The sequence below is a fragment of the Vigna umbellata genome, chromosome 4, assembly GCF_029865625.1.
Source record: "Vigna umbellata cultivar VRB3 chromosome 4, Vumbellata_1.0, whole genome shotgun sequence".
NCBI lineage: Eukaryota > Viridiplantae > Streptophyta > Magnoliopsida > Fabales > Fabaceae > Vigna > Vigna umbellata.
The window spans coordinates 73,784,902-73,805,762 of record NC_142168.1 but is presented as its reverse complement, the minus strand read 5'-3'; the positions used below and the strand labels follow the sequence as shown (position 1 = coordinate 73,805,762).

Genomic DNA, 20,861 nt, shown 5'->3' with positions numbered 1-20,861 from the left:
ACTTTGGTTCAGTGACAACTTAGTGGTTGAACTTACCCAGTCTTAAAAATATGGAATTTGAAAAATTGACTAATGAATATGTAATTTAATGTCAAATTAATCATTTACTAACATAAATTTTCTTATGAAAAAAGATTATTGAACCTTTTAATTCAGAAATTAAATTAGAAAAAACAAAATTCTCATGGGTTCTGTAATGATAAAAATAGAATAGTATAAAAGAAGAAGCCATGTTTGTGTTTTTGAGTGGAGTTTTTAACCTATGCAAATCATTGGTGAATGCGAACACATGAGAGGGAGAGAGAGAGTGCGTATGTATGTATAGAGAGATACATACAGAGAAGGGAATACAGATCCATTTGAATACATGGTTCTTTACCTGCTCTTGTGTGTTCAGCTACATGTTTGAGCATTTGAGCATCTAACACCAAACCCTAAAAAAAGCATTATCCTCTTCCTTTGTTCTTTGCCCCTTTGCCTTTGCACAACCCTTTTTCTCTTTCCTCTTCATTTATTTTGCTTTCCCTCTTCTGCAATAATAATGGCAATCATTTTCATTTTCTCCCTCTGAACACTTTCTCCTACTCCAACACACACCCTCTTTACAGATCCTGTCATATCTCTTTTCACAACTGCTTTCCTTTCTTTCTTTGTGGCTGCCAAAACAATCTGTTCGAGTCAGAGAGAGAAACAACCAACCAAAGGTTTCAGCTTTAGATCTGAGGGAGCTAAGGTTGTTTCGACCAATGGAGACACCCCGTGTCTCTTGTCTTTCACCTGAGAAGAAAGTTTCTTGCTTTGTGCTTTGACCCTTATTCTTCTTCTTCTTTTTCATCATCATCTTACTCTTTCTTCTACTACTGCCTTACTTAGTAACTTTCAAATTAGCTCTACCTTGTGAGCCACTGAAAGAGGGTCAACAATGCTGGCCATTGGGGTACATGGCACCAGTATCCGCACAAGTACTACTTGCACTGCTTTGCTCAGAGAACTTGAGGTCTTTCTCCTTCTTTTGTGTTTCAGAATTCTGGGTTTTGAGGAATTTGTCGGTGCAAAATAAATGAGGACACGGGGTGTTTTATTTTTTTTTCGTGATGAAGAGTCTGCTCGTGATTATTTGTTCATGATATGCCTACCCTTTTCTTTTTTTTTCTTTTTTGTTTATTTTCTTCTTCTTCTTCTTGAGTATTCTCTACCCAATGATGTGGTGTTTCTCTTCAGGTCAACTTTTTGTCTGTTCCACTGTGTCAAAAGGGAGACCACTGATAGGGTCTCTGTAGGTTATTTTATTGCGGAGGAAAGGGGCTTTGTCTTTCTTCATGAGATTGATTACCTGAGCTGAAAAGGGCCCTTTTTCAGCTTTTTAAAATTTCGTTGTTTTTTAGCCTAAATTTTGAAAGCTTTTTTTTTACTGTATGTTTCAAATTTCATCGAATTGGGATTCTTGATGCATTTTAGAAGTTACCAGTTTAGCAGTTGGTATGAAGTTTTGAGTTGACTTGGTCTTTAATAATCCAATTTTTTACAACAGTTCACTGTTTCTTTAATCTCGTTGCTTTGTGGTCAGAGAACCGGTTTGTGATTTGGTGACAATTTGGTTTAGGCTTGGTTTAGTGTTTTATGGTTTTGTTGATTTGCATTAATGTGTCTATAAGAAGTTATTACCAATTTGTTTGTTGTTTTCGCTTGTACTTTATTCTTTCCTTGTTACTTTCGTTATCTACTGTTTAATTATTATACCTTGGTGTAGTGTTTTATAATTTTGTTGATTTACCAAACTGTTTGCTGTTTTCACTTTCACTTTAATCTTTATTTGTTACATTTTTTCTCTATAGCTTTTCTTTTCTTGGATTGACTGATACTGTTATGTGTGCAGCAAATATGGAACGACATTGGGGAGAGCGAGGTGGACAAAGATCGAATGTTGATGGAACTGGAGAGGGAATGCCTAGAAGTATACAGGAGGAAGGTTGATGAGGCCGCAAACACAAAAGCACGTTTTCATCAAACAGTTGCTGCCAAGGAAGCAGAGCTTGCGACACTAATGGCTTCACTTGGTGAACATGACATTCATTCACCGGTAAAGCAATTTGCTCTTATTCAAAAGTCAATTTCTTAACTGGATTTCCATAAGTGTCTGTCTGGATACAAAGAAAAAGTTAAATTATTAATGAATTCAAAATTGCCTAGGCGATGGTGCTTAACTTGCACCAGTTTAGAGTGTCAATGTGTGATGTTGTTATTAGAGCTTCAATCTCCACTATGTCTCCTACACCAATGTTCCGGCACCCTCACTCCAACATGCCAATGAAAAAAAGGACGCAAATGATATTATTTATTTGATGTTGCTGCAATCAGTAAATCTTAAGAGCCGTGGCTGCTGCTGTAGGACTGTCTGAATTTGTGAATATTGATGTAGGATAGTAGCACCTTTATACTGTTCATGTGAAATATATGCAAAGCATTGTCCTGTATTGAGTAATATGTATGGAATGTTTTACTTACATGGTTTGTGATTCTTTTACCTACCTATTTGAGGATAATGGTGATATTTGGTATGAACTTACTAAAAAGATATGCTTAGGAGTTAGCTTTTGGGCTTTGAGAGGATAAAAGATATAATTGCATGATACGTGTTTCTGATACTTTTTTCTGTGAATATGTAGATTAAGATAGAGAAGAGATCCTCTTCCCTGAAGGAGAAACTTGCATCCATCACACCTTTGGTTGAAGAACTGAAGAAGAAAAAAGATGAAAGGTTGAAGCAGTTTGACGATGTAAAGACTCAAATAGAGAAGATAAGTGGGGAGATTTTTGGATTCCATTCTGTCAGTAATTCTTTAAGCATCACAACAGTTGAGGATGAACAGGACTTGTCACATAGAAGACTTAACGAATATCAAACACATCTCCGAACTCTTCAAAAGGAAAAGGTTTGTATTATGGTAGAATCTGATCTTTGATCAATCATGTAGAATATGATCTTTGAACTTCCATAGACTTTTGAATTTTGTGAATGATCAATTCTTTTAATATTTTTCCTTATATGTGCCTGGTCCCTGCCCTTTATTTATTTCTCCTAATAAACGCAGTACATATGGAAATTTAAATGCTTTTCTTGACCCTTTTTGCCCTATTTTAAATTTCTTTTATACCACTCATGAAAGAATCTTCGAGGACAAGAAAAGTCTACTTATAAGTGGGTTTGGGATATTCAAAATGCATTCTCATATCAATTACTATATCGATACTTCTTTATAGCTCATTCTTTACATTTTTTAATGTCTGTTCTTTTCAGTCTGACCGTCTTCAAAAGGTCTTGCAATGCGTGAATGAGGTCCATTCTCTTTGTAGTGTGCTTGGGTTGGATTTTGGCCAAACTGTGGGTGATGTGCATCCAAGTTTGCACGGGACTCAGGTGGAACAATCAACTAATATTAGCAATAGCACATTGGAAGGCCTAGAGCAGAGCATTCTAAAGTTAAAAATAGAAAGGAAAACCAGAATTCAGAAGGTGATTTATGAGCTCCGTACTTATTATTTTTCAGTTTATTGGTTCTTGAAATTTCTTCCCTTCCTTTACTCTGGTCTCTGACTTATAGTATACTCTTTACAAAATTGCAGCTGAAGGATGTTGTAGCTAAACTGTTTGAACTTTGGAATTTGATGGATTCATCAAAAGAAGAGAGAAACTGTTTTAGGGTGATTACTTCTATTGTTGGAACGTCAGAATCAGAAATCATTGATCGAGGTGTTCTTTCAACAGAGATGATTGAGAAGGTCTCGAAGTTTCTTTCTATTTCCTCACCCTTTGTTTATTTATTTTTTCATTCTTTCAATTTATTCTTTGGAGATGCAGCACCTAAACTGAAGAGTCTTTTTGCAGGCTTCAGCGGAAGTGGACAGGCTTACGAAACTAAAAGCTAGCAGAATGAAAGAACTTGTTTTTAAGAAGAGGTCAGAGTTAGAGGAAATATGTAGATTGACTCATATTGAACCAGATACAAGTACTGCTGCCGAGAAAGCTGGTGCATTGATAGATTCTGGTCTGTTCCAATACATTCATAGATTATTTACCTTTAAGCTCCCTCTTAGTTATTACAGAATATATATTTTTTTTCGAAGCTCTATTAGGGAGGGAACAAAAATATGGAGTTATTTCTCTAAATAAGTTGAACCAAACACACCTATGTAAAATTCTTTTTTTGGGTTTTAGAAGGAAATTATCTGACGTTGAATTCTACTGTTTCTTTTATAGGCTTGGTGGATCCTTCTGAGCTATTAGCCAACATTGAAGCTCAGATAATTAAGGTAAAAGATGAAGCTTTGAGCAGAAAAGAAGTAACAGATAGGATTGACAAGTGGCTTTCTGCATGTGAAGAGGAGAATTGGCTTGATGAATATAATCAAGTAAGTGGGAAATTATATTTAACAATTTGTTTCTTGCGCCTGCCCAAACTCTTCTATTTTCATTGGAAGTTTCATATGCTACCTTTTCTGGTTGAGGGATTATTGAATATACCTTGTATTTTTTATTAGAAAAGAGAGATTATTGTATGGATTATTCAAAATCACTTGTCTGGAGTACATCCTAAAAAGGCCCATGACAGATGGTCTGAAGAGAAAGTAGATGAAACCAAAGTTTATAAAATACTTAGATTACAATTTTATTGTAATCCTGAGTTTTTCTTATGTATCTTTAATATAACAGGTCTATTTTTGTTATGCGTCTTGTTCAAACTCTATCACTCTGGTGTGGCTATTTGTGATGCCATACTTTTGTAAGAAAACTGTAATAATAGTGCTGCCCACTAATTACAGGATACCGCCAGAGACTATCAATATTCCTTTTTCATTAGACAGTTCAAGTATTGCAGTTCAAATAAGTGCTTTTGCAATATGATTTCATCGTGAACACTGTTAGTGTTAGATCATTTAGTCTTTTCTCTGAAGTAGCATATAATTTCAGGATGACAATCGGTACAGTGCTGGGCGAGGTGCACACATTAATCTTAAACGTGCAGAACGTGCTAGAATAACTGTAGCCAAAATTCCAGGTACTGCTTTCATGCATGCTTATCTGTTATTTTTTTACAGTGCCATTTGAACTTCTTCTAATGACATGCTATCTTTCCAGCTATGGTTGACAATCTCATTAACAAAACACTATCATGGGAAGATGAAAAGAAGACTCATTTTCTATATGATGGGGTGAGCTTTGAAGTAATATATAATTATTGTGGTTGTGTTTTCTATCTTCAAGCCTTTTTTTAGTAGGTAAATTTTATTGTCAATATGATCTATAGGTACGGTTGGTTTCCATATTGGACGATTATAAACTGGCCAGACAGCAGAAAGAGGAAGAGAAGAGACGACACAGGGTAAAATTATTAATCTTTGAATCTAAAAGTCAGCAGGATTTTTTCTTTCTTTTCAATTTTGATGTTCTGAGAAATATTGCTACATGCTGAACTACTATTTATAGATAATTGGGAGTGTTTTGTTGAATCTTGCAGGACCATAAGAAGATGCAAGATCTACTTCTAAATCAAAAGGAAGCCATTTATGGTTCTAAACCTAGTCCAAGAAAAAATAACAGCTTTAGAAAGACAAATAGTTACCGTGCAAATGGCAATGGATCTATGCCTCCCACGCCTCGCCGGAACTCCCTAAGTGGTGGAACAACATCAGAACTACTGACACCGCGGTCCTACTCTGGCCGTCAGAATGGATATTTTAAGGAAATGAGAAGATTGTCTACTGCTCCTCTGAACTTTGTGGCTATATCCAAGGAAGATACAATTTCGTATGCTTCCCTTTGTGGTTCAGAGCCTGACTCCCCTCCCCAAGTTTAAATGATAAAAAAGACAAAAAAATGGTAGGTTGGTTCCCCAGTTTGCTATTATTATATTTTTTATGAACTTAGACAATGTGTGATCTCCCATAGCAGAAAGTTAACTTTTTTCTTTGCTTGGCCATGTTTTCAGTGACAAGATAGTTTGATGAATGGCATCATTGTGCGTGTGCAGGAATAGGGTAAAAAAGATTTTCTTGGGCAACTGTAAGCAGCCAGCAGAAACGTTGTGAATACGAGATGGATTGTACACTAGTATTTGCTTGTAATAAGCTGATGAGATATACGTGGACAGTGATAACTGACATTTGAGGATACGAATTAGGGTGTTTATGGTTTGAAGAACATTAGCTTTGGGAAGAGTGTTGATACTGGTAGGGACAGTGAAGTGCATGACTCCTTTTGTAGAGGGTAAACAGTGGAGATGATGGTTCATACAGTGTTTGACCATGATGTATGTTCTGGGTTTTGTTTGTGTATATATATGTTTCAGTGTGATGTAGTAGTAACTAAGATTATTTTGATTCATAACTGTAGGTGAAGTCCTATTTCATTGCATTCTAATCATGTTTGTTGTATGTCATAATCCAACATCAACTTTTATTCTGCTCAACATTGCCACTTTAGCCCTGCCTGCATCACTTAACCTTTTGTGCTTTCGAAGTTTAGAAACTTTTTAATATATTTTGGCAACATTTAAGAAGATGAACCAAAATCTACAAATGTTTAATTGTGCATTAACAAAAGATCTAGCCAAAATAATTTCATGTGTTTGACCAAATGACATAAATTTGAACTACAAGTTTTTTTTGGGGACCCAAATGATTATACCTGAAACTGTGATAGTAAACTAGTAACTTGTTTTAGTTATAACATTTTCACCCTAAGAAGTAGTATGTTAACTGAATTTTTTCAGTAACTTAAAAATAGAAAATTATTTAATAACTTATCCGTCAACGTCTTAGTCTTTTAAAGATGGTTAGATATATTGTGTTTTATATTAACGAAGGAAGTATGGACTTTTGTTATAGTTTGATATTGATAGATATTCTTAATATTGTTTTTAACAATGTCTTTTATTTTTCATTTTTATGTTTGGTTGTTATATATACGTGATAATTTTTTATTATAAATACATCATTATCCTACGTGGTTTTTAGATACAAGAGGAGATTAATCTTATACCTAGTTTAAATATATTCAATATGGTATCTAGTATTCTTCAAAGAATACTTACTTCATAATCATACTCAATATTTCATAATGATCATAAATTCTCTTATTAACTTAAGTGTTAAAGAATCTTTTATAGGTGGATCTCGCCCTTCAAAACAACAAGAGATTCAATATTAAGAGCACTCAAGCTATCGCTAAGATCATGTCATTTATCTATAAATCCAAACTCAAGATTATGGTATGATCATTTGGCGCCCACCGTGGGACCTTGATAAACTCTTTCTCGGTCTCACTTTCCCATGGTTACCCCTTAGAGTCAAGCACATGTTTCCTACGAAATGGAATCCAACCAATTAAAACCATACAACATCAAATGCAGATACTAATCCAACAAAACAACAAACAACGATAACATTACAATGTCGAGCTCGAAGCCCTTTGCAGCCAACGATAGGCAAACCTCCACGAGTTGTAGGAGCTTTACTAGAAGCTGACAGGCCTGAAGGATGGAAAACCATCTCCTCGATCTCAACTACACTCCTAGGAGAAGACCTCCAACTCCCAAACAAAGCATAACCCACAAGCTCAATGAGATTCCAATACAAGCCGAGACTGGTCTCCTCAACACAAGAGTAAGTCAACTTGGCACAGAACAAGAGAGACTCGTGGACGCTCCCACCACTTCAACTAAGATCGATCTCCTCAACATTGGAGCGAACAAAGCAGGTTAGCCAAACACTTCGAACGAGAGCCTGGTTGACGCAAATATCACAACCCACACCAAGACACAAAACTAGTAGTGTCCTTGGATTCCATAAAATACCTCGGAAAATTAATAAATTGGCAAGTTGATATGCTCAACATAAATCTCGAAGAGCTCGGAGTAAATGAAACTGGTGCATAACCAAACAGACTCGTCGATGATATTGTCAGTCAAGACCAGATCGTGGTAAACAGAGACATCATAGCTCTTGTCGAGATGGAGAGTCGGTAGAATCTGATATATACCAGGCATCTCGGTAGAAAGGTAAACCAAGAAGGACATCAAACTTATCGAGCATAACACCAGACACCATGACATTGTGAATTTACCCATTCAAGACTCTAATATTATAGATAAATAAGTGAAATAAAAATTATCAAAGTTAAATACTTATTTGTTTTGTTTTTTTGTGTTTGATTTTGGATTATAGTAAAAGTTTAAACTGATTTTAGATTTTAGATTTTAGAGTGTATTGTATTTTTTTGGAATTCTTTCTAAGTTTAATATTATTTTGAATTTAAATTTATTTAGATTTGAATTAAATTTTTTTTATATTTATTTTATAATTGAAAAAAGTATTAAGTAAACCCGTTTAACTAATTACTTCATCTCTTGATAGAATGAGTCATATTTATTTTTTTTCAAATAAGTGACTTCATTAGATTAGTTGATTGAGTGACCAACGGAATGTTTCATTTTCACAGCACTAGAAATATGAAGCTCTGTTCGGGTCAAGTAAAACCCACAACATCTCTTCGGATTTTCTAGGTAATTCTACCGAGTTTAGTCCTTCCTCGCTGCTTCTACTGCTGCATGAGACCTTTGTTTCGCGTTATCACAAACGAAAACGAAAAAGCTACTCAACAAGAGTGATCGCGTTCTCTTTCATCTTTGAACTCGTTTTCTTTAACCGTACACTGCCTCTGCGTCTCAACAGCGATATGGACAAACTCACCGATGAGGAAGTGGAAACTGACCAACTCAAAAGAAGCACCTTTCAACGCTTAAAATCACACTCGTTGCACCTTCTCGACCTTTTGCAAAACCCTCACATTCATAATCAGAAGCATTCTTCCGTCACCGTAATTCCCCAACTCCTTCGTTTCCTTCAAACTTCTTCACCCTCTGCTTTACAGCCCTTCTTCGAGTAAGCTACCTCTTCACAAACTCTACACCCTCCATAAACCCTAATTTAAGACTAATTTTAATTTGATTAACAGCACATGAATTCGGCTGTTTTTTTTTCTTATGTATTGTCATGTGGAGTTTTATTGTTTCAAATTTCAGTTTTTGTTTAATGCTTGTTTTACTCAATCTCACCTTTTTATGTGATTTTTATTTCCCAGCTACGCTCTATTTCCGTTACTCCTGCTGCTGGATGCAGCGGTTCAGTGTAGGTCTACCCTGAAAATCGATTCTCTGGAAAATTATAATACGCCTGGTGTTTTGAAAACACCTGTTGAAGTGAGTGATGGCGTTGCTGAAGGTGTGGTTAAATGTTTGGAAGAGCTTCTGAGGAAGTGTCGTTTGAATTCTGTGGATCAGGTGCGTGTGCTTATTGCTTTATGCCGTTGACATTTGGTCTGGATAGATTGTATGCAAATTATGGTTTCTTACATTGGGATTTTATTTACTTTTGTTTGTTTGTTGAGTAAAATCGAACTGCCACTGTTGAGTGTGTTGGGTGTGTTGTGAATTGAGAGCTATGCTGCTCTCCCTCCTCATTAGGGAAGGGTAATGAACAAAAGAAATAAATAAAGAGCAGAAGGAATCTAGGGACGTGTGGATTTGGGGTCTGAATGCACAGAAACTGAAGCTGCGCTGCGTTGTACTCCGGCCTTTAGGGTCAAAATAGGAGATGAAGGACGCCCTCTAAATATTTTTTAGAGTAAAACGTGGAATAAGTGTAGATATATTGTGCAATATTATTAATTTTTTTTAATTGTTTACCTAGGTCCTTTAAAATGCTCTGTGATGTAAGGGGGTTATATGCTGATAGTAGACAGTGATCTAAGCTTACTTACCCTCGATAATTTGGGGTCACATTGATATAGTTATGCGCCATTTGTTTCTGAATAGCCAGTGGCATAAACGGTGTTTATATGAGGTTTGTTTTTTGTTTATATTTTTGCTAGTGTTGCACATTCTGTTTTTGGTAGGCTTTAAGTAATTTACAAGTGTCAAGTACATACTTCTCATTTGGCATGAACAGCTGTCTAAACTCTTAACTAAATGGTGTTTGGTTCGAGACTGACACACATACTAAACGTTGGTATTCTTTCACAGATGGTTGTTCTACTAAAAAAGTTAACATATGGGGCAATGTTGTCACCCTCCGAGGCTTCAGAGGAGTTTCGTGAAGGAATTTTGTTGTGTGTCAAGGCACTGCTTTTGAGTTTATATTCTTGTTCCGATATGTCTTGCGTGTGTAAACAAATCCCTGGTTTGCCGGCACTTTCGGGTGGAGATAATAATGATAGACTTCATAAAACTTTCGTGAGTGGTTCGGAATCGGGAGAATGTCTACTTGCATTTCTTCAGTCTCAATTTGCATCAGCTGCTATTGGACACTGGCTATCACTTCTTCTTAAAGTATGTTGGTTTTTGTTAGAGTTTCTTGGTTAAATTCCTATTCTGTTATGTTTTTATTTTATTTTATCTTTTGGGTGGGTTATTAAATGGATAGTAGCATTTTATAACAAAATAACCAAAATTTTAAAGCATGTAGCACTTCTATTGTAGAATAAGATAACTTCTTCAAGTAATTAAGACAGAGATCTTTCTTTTTTAAACTGGAACTAAGTGGAATTTCTCATCCTTTTTTTCTTCTGAAATTTAGTTGGCACATATTATTGAATTTATACCAATTTGGTCTTATGAAAAGACTGCAGATACAGAGGCTGCCAGGGGACAACAAGGTTCTGCAAGACTTCGAATTGAAGCATTCAAAACTCTGCGGGTGCTTGTTGCTAAGGTAATGCAATGAAATATACTTTTTGAAACACATGTAAGAGTTATTTATTCATTTTTTGCCAAGGAAAGATAAATTACTATAGAGATGAATGACCAATAGTATAAATAAAGGAGGTTAAGATATCCTTCTCATAAAAGATATAAAAGGGAAAAAATACAACCAAGTTTATCAGGGAAATAAAATAGTCATCTCCCTGCTTGTTTGATTGGACTTTTCTATAAAGAAGCAATAATAGGAAGAGAACCAAAGTTATAAAAGCTTTTTCTATCCCATTACTACAATGAAGGCTATGAAATAACTGAATTATCAGGCTTACATCGAATAGGTTTACCTTTTATTGCACCTCTGGAATCCTCTGAAGTTGTTCTATTTTCTTACATGTTACAAAATGCACACCCGGATTTTGGTTATGGAGTGGAAATTGGGAGAGTCAAAGTCTTAAAATACATGAAGTGAGAGGCATTTTCCTCTCTATCCAAAACTGGATTTTAATATATTTAAATTCTTTTCTAACTAAATGTAAATATGAAATCAATCAATTGGTTGTGCTGGTTTACTTTTGTAGGTTGGTTCTGCAGATGCATTAGCATTTTTTTTACCTGGCATTGCTAGTCAGCTAGCTAAAGTTTTACACAGTGCAAAAATAGTGATAAGTGGTCCTGCTGGTAATGTGGATTCTATTGACCAAGCAATCAGAGGGTTCACAGAGTTTCTGATGATAGTCCTCCAGGATGATGCTAATGCATCTGCCCTCGATATCGAATCATCTTCAGACTTTGATTCAAATGAGTGTAATTCAACACTTTTTCTTTTGGAGGAGCTTCGTCACTTGCAAGTTAAAAATTGTGTTAATACAAAAGCTACAGAAGATACAGGTGTTGAGTCAGAAAAAATCTCTTATTCCCAAACTCAACTCCAAGAAACAGGGAATACTGATCCTGATAAAGAGAACTTGTCTCTGCATGTGAAACGAACAAAAGATTGGATGCAGAGGACATCAGAACATGTCAATAAGCTGTTGGATGCAACATTTCCAGACGTATGTTTCATGATGTTAGTTTCCTTGTCTTTTTTGCCAGCGTTGGATGTTTGAAACTAGAGTGCTATGTGTATCTTTTGATATACAATGTAACTTTTTATTTGATCAGTAAAATCATTGAATTTCAGATCTGTATTCACCCTTCACAAAAGGTGAGAAAGGGACTTGTTGATGCCATAAAAGGACTGTTGTCAGAGTGCTTCTACACATTGGGGGAGAGTAGACTGATGCTTTTGGTGAGCCTTGAACTGGTTAACTAGGAATAACCATTGGTATGCTTTATGCAGGTAGACGATACAATGATATATAATAAAAATTGCTGATGGATGTGTAACTAAGTGCAATCTAATCCTTAGCAAACACTTCATAGCAATACTGGGTTGGAACCTTGTGAGTTTCAGTACTCACCGCATTCTGTTCCCCATTCCCTTTATAAAACCGATAAAGAAAGCATTTATATTTTATCCTTTACCATAAATAGGTTGGAAACCGGTTCTTTCTCTTGGATGGTTTAATGAGTGAAGATATTATTTAAATTCGTTGACATTATGCTCCAGTCAAGACACCAACAAAGTGAGTACTGCTGTGTAGAGCCTTTTTGTCTTCAGTAATGGGTATAGCAAGGGTAACACAAAGGTCCTCTAATGACAAATAGTTTATTCACCCACGGCCAAGTGTTGGGCAAGTGAAAGAAGTTGGCTTACACTCAGGAATTTATTGTGTTTACTTGCATTTTTCTGGTCCAATGAAGTGGGGAAGTGCGTGTTTTAAAATTTTCCTCCTGCTGCTCTTATTTATGAAAGAGTTTAATTAGAATGCACTAATGGTGTAAATGTTTCTTACTTAGTCATCCAATCACATTGTCCCCAATGCTAAATGAAGATTACTGGTTTATTGACAGTGTATAATTTTTTTTGTACTGACTGCCTGAAAATTAAACTCTATGAAACTTTGTTATTTTTCTTTTGTTATGGAATATTTCAGAAGATATGTATCTTGTCAAGTAATCTTCTTTATTTTTTAATTTAATTCATTTACTAATGATTCAGGAGTGCTTATGTGCCTTGGTCTTTGATGTATCCAATGATGTGTCTTCAACTGCACAAGATTTCCTTGAGTATTTGTTCTCACAAAATTTGAAACATGTTATAAAACAGAATGCTACTGAGATTTTTATCAGGTTCATCATTTATTTTGGACTCGTTATTCGTTGAGGATGGTTTTCCCCCTTAGGTTTATCCCTGATCAGAAATATTTCCTCTTTCAACTTCAGGCACCTTGAAAAGCTTCCCAGGGTAGTACTTGGCCATGAGGAGTCATACGCTGTGTTACATGCTCAGAAATTGCTAACAATAATATTTTATTCTGGTCCTAGTCTAATATTGGCTCATCTTCAGTCTCCTGTACGTGCTTCTATAATAATTGCACACATTCTTTCTATACGTCTATTATAATTTCTCCTGTTTTACAGTCATGATTTGTTTTGTTTCTTTAGATATGGTTATCTTGGTTTGGAATAGTGGAAGAAACTAATTAGTTGTACAGGGTAAAAATTGGTGTATATTCTAAATTGTAATTTATTTTTTCTTTGGTAATGAAAGAAATTACCAGGATAAAAAAGAAAAATACAAAAGGAGGATAGAATCTGCAAGAACTAAAACTAGCACAGCCAAAAGTAAACTGATAAAAAAACAGAAATAAAGAATATGCAGAGTAACATGTCAATCTAACACGGACATCCCTCCCAAAACACCGTATGAAAAACATAATGAAGCTAGAAAATCTGCTCTATCGCAAATGAACTCACTAGGAGATTAACATCCCCGAGAGGATTCTCACATTTCTTTCCAACCAAATATAACAAAGAACTGCAGCCTGAGAACACTGCCAAAGCTTTTATCTAAGACTGAAATTCAGAAAATTCCCTATCACTTTTCTTCAAAGTGAAAATCCTAGGAAATAGTTGAGTGAGTTAAAGAATAGAACTGAACAGCAGGAGCTTTGTGAAATAAAGAGGGACGACAAAGTCTAGGAAAAGCCATTTATATGCCAAAGCAATATTTTTAGATACCAAATTATAAGACCCTAACCTCCTTTTTTTGGGTGTACAGTAAACTTCCCTGGTAACTAACTAGGTGTAATTGTGTTAGTTCAAAATATTCTTTAATTTAAAGATGACACCAATTGCACTTGACAAGGCATCTATATTATCTTGAGAACTATGGTTTTATTGCTAGAATATGTTGAAAATATCTCGTAAATAATCTTTTTTCTTTTAGAATATTTAACTGTATTTTATCTTCGGAGTGGTTTTTTAATCTCATTATACTCCATTACTGGCTTCCTTATTTAATTAATTTTAGTGTGTTTATTTACACAGCAAGCTTTTAAAGCTTAGTAAGCTTTAGCTTGAAGGTTCAAATGAATATCTATAAAATATACCATAATTAGTCTCTTGGAATATTTTAGATTATCTTTTAGGAGTGTTTTCCATATTTCATTATATTTAAAGATTTTTTCTATCTCTATTAATTAGGACCAGGAGTAATGCTCCCTGTTTATCCACTTATTCTAAAACATTACATTGAATATAGTACATCCTGTAAAATGCCCTGACATTTCATATAAAGTCACCTGTTCATTGTTTAATCTTGCATGCCTAGGTTTTGTGCAATGAAGTATTGCTTATTGTAGTTAAATGTTGAAGATCCCTCATTGACTACAGAAAATTATAGTATATGAGTGAGTGTAAACCTTAATTTATAAGTTTTTTTATAAGGTTAAGTTTAAAATGTACGTTTCCTAAGATGGTGTTTGAGCTTATTTTTTTGAGGCTTGTTGGACTTATCATGTCACTTGTTATTGGACCACCTACAAATATTTAGTCTCTTGCTTGACATGTTCAGTACTCAGCATGAGCGGGTATGCTTGAGATCTTGCATAGACTAAAGATATGACCAAATTATAGTATATAAGAAAATGAAAACGTCATGTTATAGATTGATTATGAGGTTGAGTTAAGCTTAAATTTCACATTTTCTAAGATAGAACATAGGTTATATCTCCTTTATTTTATATTTTTCTTTTTTTATTGTTTTAGTGCAATTAAACCCTTTTTCATATTTTTCTTTCATGGACTTTTATTCTGATACTTGGAAATTATTAGGTTGAAGCCACTAGATTTCTAGATTTGTTTGCTGCATGTCTCAGCCATAATTCAGTGTTTTCTGGTTCGCTCAGAAAACTCACTTCAACAGATCGATCGTCAGCCCTGGGATATCTTCCCTCCATTGCAGAGTTGAAATCTGGAGCTAATTTCTTCAATTATAGCCCCTCTCTTATAAGTTCTGCCGAACTCCCTAAATACAAGCTTATTGAGGAAAAGAGTATAGAAAAACTTGTGAAAACTGCTCAAAATAAATATGAGCTTCCTCGCATGCCCCCTTGGTTTAGTTATGTTGGTAGTCTTAAGTTATACGAGCCTCTTGCGGGGATTCTCCGGTTTGTGGGTTTATCTTTAGTGGCAGGTGATTTTCAATTCAATGTTCTTTTTCACATAGCTCTTACAGTGTTTATCTTTAACCTGGATTTACTTGTATTACCTTTGTTTGTGACTGCTAGATAATATAAGTGAAGGGCTTATGTTGCATGTGATTGAGACCCTGCTAGGTTACTTCCGTAAATTGGTTTCTGAGCTTCGTTTAAGAGAATACAATGAAGAAAGCTGGCAGTCTTGGTATGACAGGCATGGTTCTGGACAGTTATTGAGGCAAGCTAGCACAGCTGCATGCATGCTAAATGAGATAATATTTGGTGTATCAGAACGAGCAAGTAATGATTTTGCTAGTATATTTCATAATTGTGCATTTCATACTGCTTTCTGGAAGATGCCAAAGGATAAAGGTATAAGGAGTTATTTAGTTGAGTGCATTGGTGGGATCTTGCATGAGTATCTATCCGCTGAGGTATGGAATGTTCCAATTGATTGTGGAACTGCTGACTTGCTGCATAATGCTGTGGTTGAAGAAGATATTAGCCTATACTTTTTCCAAGATGCTGCAATGCTGCGTGAGGAAAGAAGCTATTTTTATAAACTGACATGGCTGTTTATTTATTATGATTTGGTTTCTTTTTCATATTTACTTCTGTAGAAACTTGACATAAAATAAAAAATGGTTTATTTATTGTGAAACAGGTTATTATTGATGGAGTAGGCATCTTTAATATGTGCCTTGGAAGAGATTTTGTTTCTAGTGGATTTCTACACTCTTCACTTTATTTATTGCTGGAGAATCTTAGTTCTTCAAACTACAGAGTTAGAAATTCAGCAGATTCTGTGTTGCATATACTTTCAACCACATCTGGCTTTCCAACTGTCAGTCATGATCTTTGTTAATTTTCTAATTTTTTAATGACTATTATTTATTGCTATCTTATCTTAAATATATTTATGTAGGTTGGGCAGTTAGTTTTGGAAAATGCAGACTATGTGGTTGATTCAATATGTCGTCAATTACGTCATTTGGACCTAAATCATCATGTTCCAAATGTGCTAGCATCCATGCTGTCCTACATTGGAGTGGCTCACAAGATTTTGCCGCTGCTTGAGGAACCAGTATGACCATGGCCTCTTATTGCCATTTTAAGCAAACTACCTTCCTCATTGTTGGCTATGCTATGATAATTCTTCTTTTGCCAGCATGTCTAACTATTTCTTATTTCTTGTGGTCTAACAATTTGTAAATGAACAGATGCACTCTGTGTCAATGGAACTTGAAATACTGGGTAGACATCATCATCCTGATCTAACTATTCCATTCCTAAAGGTATGTTGCAAGCTACAACCTCTAAAATTGTGCTTCCATTTCCTTGTTGAGTGGATTTTAATCACACTATTTCCTCCATCTTTTTATATTCATCTTCACCTGGTAGTAATAAATCCTAATGCCATCATTGAAAACAGGTTTGGAACAGTTTTCAAAATATCTACATGAGATATTTACCATTCTTTTATTTAGCGATAGATTTGGCTATTCTTTTTTCAATTTGTTTCTTATTTAGTTAGCATGCATCTCTGAAGGGCTTTAGGTTTCAAAATGTTTGCATAGTTCTAATATCAGTTAGTGCACTGTAAACTGGTTCATCTCAGGCTGTAGCAGAAATTGTGAAGGCATCAAAACATGAAGCTTTCCTGTTACCCACTCAGACAGAGTTGTTTGCCAGAGATGTCCGGTCTATAATCTCCAATTCAGCTGAAACTAAGCAAGGTTTGAATTTCAATCCATCATTTAAAATTCTTTTTTAGTTCTCCTGGAATCATTGACTTGAGTACAATCCTTCAATTTGTAGCATTCTTTTTGCGTAGTTCACCTTTTGAGCTCCTTTCACTTACAAGTACACACACACACATACTCGTAGAGATGTGTACCGTTAGAATAGGCATTAAATATAGTTATGAAGTAGTTGTATTGGGAAAATGTTATATGTGGTACTTATCTTTTTATCTAAGTATCTATAATTGATCTTTGATCTACCCTAATACATATTGAATCAGAATCCTGTCTATAAATATGAGAATAGGAACCACATTGAGTCTTTTTACAAAAATAGATATTCAATTGACTAAAACACAAAGATAAAGACCAAACAACTAAGATACCATCTAAGATAAATGAAACAGAGAGACGAGAGAAAAATAATAGTGAAAGGATCTGTGTATTATTCACATTACTTGCACAATCATAAGTACGTTGACTTATTTATGAGTCATTTACGGACAGCTGTCTACTGTTGACAATTGTTCAATTACAGAGAAAACACTTATACAAATACAAAGATAGCTCCACAATATACTAACTTTAAACTATTTAATTATAGTATTACTAACACAAACAAAAACAAATCAAATGTCTAAATATAGGGGGCCAAATTACTATTTAAGTTTTTTTATTTTTTCAGTGAGAGTCAACGAAGTGTTATTTATTTAAAAAATATAAGTTGGCCTTACAACTTGGCCCAAACCAAACATTATAACATAATATTATTGACCTAGACTAACCTACCCACAGTTACCAACAACCTCCTTCGTTATTGTGCAGTGCACTCTCGGTGCCGGCTGACACTGCCGTATCTGCTTATGCTGTCACCGCTGCTGACTGCAAGTTCACCCTACCCACTTTGAACCAACAACCTTCTTCATTATAGTATAATGCTGGAGTGATAATAATTAGTGGTAAGTAATAATTACATAATATGAATTACTATTACCTTAATTTTACTTAGTATATCAATCATTTATATTTTCATGTTGTTACGATTACCATGTCTGTCAAGTGCTAGACCTCCTAAGACTTTATCGGGTTCACACCCGTAATTTTATTACTTAAACTGTTAATTTCCTTGATTGTGTTGCTATAGAACAGTGTAATAGGACTTACATTGGTGCTTCTGCATCAACCAGATTATGTGATACCTGTTCTCTTGTGGTAATGGTTGTTTGTCAATTATTATTAAGTGAAGAGTTTTGCTTGTAGATCAGTGGGAGGAAATTTTATTCAAGTTAAATGATTCAAGAAGATATAGACGAACAGTTGGTTCTATTGCTGGTTCATGTGTTACTGCAGCAATCCCACTTCTAGCATCTATCAAGCAAGAGATATGCTTAGCAGCCTTGGATATAATTGAGGTATCTTTTGATTGAAATGCTTTACACTTCAACAAGTTAGCCATTGATGTAAATAAGAGAAGCATGTATTCTTTTTCGGTACTTAAGGCAGTTTTCCATGCTTTTTCATGAATTGCTGGACTCTGAACAGCCATTTTGATTAAACTGCAAATTTAAAAATAGAGATGAAAGATCTGAACTTCAGATTATAGACAATGCTAAAAATGAGTAAGAAAAAGAAGAGGATATGCCTAAAGGGTAACTTTCATTTCACTGTTCCGATATTTTTTGTTTTGAATGAGAAATAGGATTAAATGGTTTAAGCTTTAAAACCAGTTTTATACAACTCATCTCTCTTTTTTATTTGTCATACATATGTAGGGATATTTGAGTGCTTTATTGTACTGTTGTTTGTATTAAGGTTTTCTTAAGCACTTTTCTTTATATAGATGCTTTGCTTTGTTTTGTATTTCTGTTACCTAGGAGGTTTATCTGTTGACATTCATTGAATTCAAGCCTTTTTAGGCATCTCTGACATCTTGTTCCTAGTTCCTAGTTTCTACACAACCTCCATCAGTAACGAATTATTTTTTTAACGGAAAGCAAATCCGTGTCAATGACCTACCTAACTGGATTTTATAAAAGTAAAATTGTATTGATAATTATTCCAAATGGCATAGGGTTCTTATATTGCTGAATTTGCACAAAATGACGGGGTTTTGGAAAGTGATTGTCAGTTATTATTTGCCTGCTAGTTTGAGTAATAATCTAAAATCATTTTGAACAATAAGTTATATTTTGTATTTTTCTCATTGCTATTTTGATAATTTCTGGTTTTAGAGTGGAACTTTGGCAATAGCAAACATAGAAGCTGCTTATAAACATGAAAGGGAAATTAAAGAAGCAACTGAAGAAGCGTTAGAATCATTGTCACTGTATCAGCTGAAGGATACTTTGGAGGCTAATGAAGAAGGGGCTGACGAGAACAGGCTACTCCCAGCAATGAATAAAATATGGCCGTTCCTGGTTACTTGTATTCAGAACAGGAACCCAGTGGTGAGTAGTCTCTCGTTGGCGGTCATTTCTTACTTAATTGTTTGGATGATTTTGCTTGAGAGATATTTTATGGATGCAACTCATGTTTGGCAGGCTGTGCGGAGATGTTTGAGTGTGATCAGCAGTGTAGTGCCCGTTTGTGGAGGAGATTTCTTCACACGTCGTTTCCTCTCTGATGGGGCTCACTTTTGGAAACTTCTGATCACATCCCCATTTCATAAAAAGTCATTTTCCAAAGATGAAAGGATTCCTTTGCAACTACCTTATAGAAGCAGTTCCATGAGTTCAGAGGATTCATTGGCTGAGACATCCCATCTAAAGGTTCAGATTGCAGTGCTCAACATGATTGCTGACTTATGCCGTAACAAGAGCAGCTCCTCTGCATTAGAACTTGTTCTGAAGAAGGTTAGTGGTTTGGTTGTGGGGATAGCCTGTAGCGGTGTTGTTGGACTTCGGGATGCTTCCCTGAATGCCCTCCATGGACTTGCATCTATTGATCCTGATCTTGTGTGGCTTCTCTTAGCTGACATATATTACACTAAATATAAAGAAAATTTGCCTCCACCTAGGCCGGAGTTACCACAAATCTCTCAAATTCTCCCTCCTCCCATGTCACCCAAAGAATATCTGTATGTGCAGTATGGAGGTCAGAGCTATGGTTTTGACATAGATTTGGCTTCTCTGGATATTGCTTTCACAAGATTTGACTCTCAGCATCAAATGTATAGCTAAGATCCGAATTAACGTGTATAATATTATTTCTGGCGTTTCTATCCCATTGACACATCATCATTTCTATCCTATCTTATGTTTAGTGCTGATTTGAATTAATTTTAAATGATTTTTTATCAGAGAAATTAACTTTTTTGGAATATACTAGAGTAACTTTTGTAACAAATGTGGCAGCTGTTCAATCTTCTATGGTTGTTCAAGCCTCGGCTTTAAGTAACATAGTTAAGACCTTTCCTCTTTTAACTATTAACATACAAATTGGCTTGCATGGTTTTCCATTAATTAATTCAGAGATAAAAATCTTCTCCAGTTCCTCCGTTGCAACAAGCAAATTAATATAGAACACATTAGCGACTCAAAACCTTGTATAGTTGTAATATAAAAAAGTTGAGCGGGTTGCCGAAACAACTAGGAAATCTGATATTTCTGAGCTTACACTTAACCATTCTTAAAAAACGGCCAAACTTCCTGTGCTTGTCCCATAAATTTTGAAATACTACCGGTTAACTTTTAAAAGATAATCAAGGTTTCATGACTCCATTTTCGATATGAAAGGATGCATGCTGTGGGCCCCATTGGCAGGAATTTGTTATACTGCACTTT

At 35.1% G+C, this 20,861-nt stretch overlaps 2 protein-coding genes across 3 annotated transcripts; both read left to right on the top strand.

Annotated features, from left to right (window-relative positions):
* The first annotated feature begins 282 nt into the window (after positions 1–282).
* Positions 283–6,432, top strand: LOC148201255 (65-kDa microtubule-associated protein 6-like). 2 transcript variants are annotated; one of them, XM_088113683.1, is made up of 12 exons: positions 283–997; positions 1,877–2,080; positions 2,667–2,933; positions 3,299–3,514; positions 3,625–3,780; positions 3,887–4,046; positions 4,259–4,410; positions 4,970–5,057; positions 5,138–5,211; positions 5,307–5,381; positions 5,517–5,878; positions 6,030–6,432. In XM_088113683.1, exons 1-11 carry the CDS (start codon positions 923–925, stop codon positions 5,853–5,855), a joined length of 1,806 nt encoding a protein of 601 aa, XP_087969809.1. In that variant the 5' UTR covers positions 283–922; the 3' UTR covers positions 5,856–5,878; positions 6,030–6,432. The 2 variants fall into 2 exon arrangements, with proteins under 2 accessions (XP_087969809.1, XP_087969808.1); XM_088113682.1 differs by having other exon boundaries at positions 5,988–6,432.
* Positions 6,433–8,517: 2,085 nt separating this feature from the next.
* LOC148201254 (ARM repeat superfamily protein) lies at positions 8,518–20,304 on the top strand. Its single transcript, XM_088113341.1, has 17 exons — positions 8,518–8,940; positions 9,140–9,338; positions 10,080–10,385; positions 10,678–10,767; positions 11,333–11,806; positions 11,935–12,042; positions 12,856–12,986; positions 13,080–13,209; positions 14,973–15,333; positions 15,428–15,880; positions 16,003–16,181; positions 16,263–16,421; positions 16,558–16,632; positions 16,956–17,073; positions 18,340–18,491; positions 19,311–19,526; positions 19,620–20,304. The coding sequence occupies exons 1-17, from the start codon at positions 8,735–8,737 to the stop codon at positions 20,256–20,258; spliced, it is 3,996 nt and encodes a 1,331-aa protein (XP_087969467.1). The 5' UTR covers positions 8,518–8,734; the 3' UTR covers positions 20,259–20,304.
* Positions 20,305–20,861: the final 557 nt, after the last annotated feature.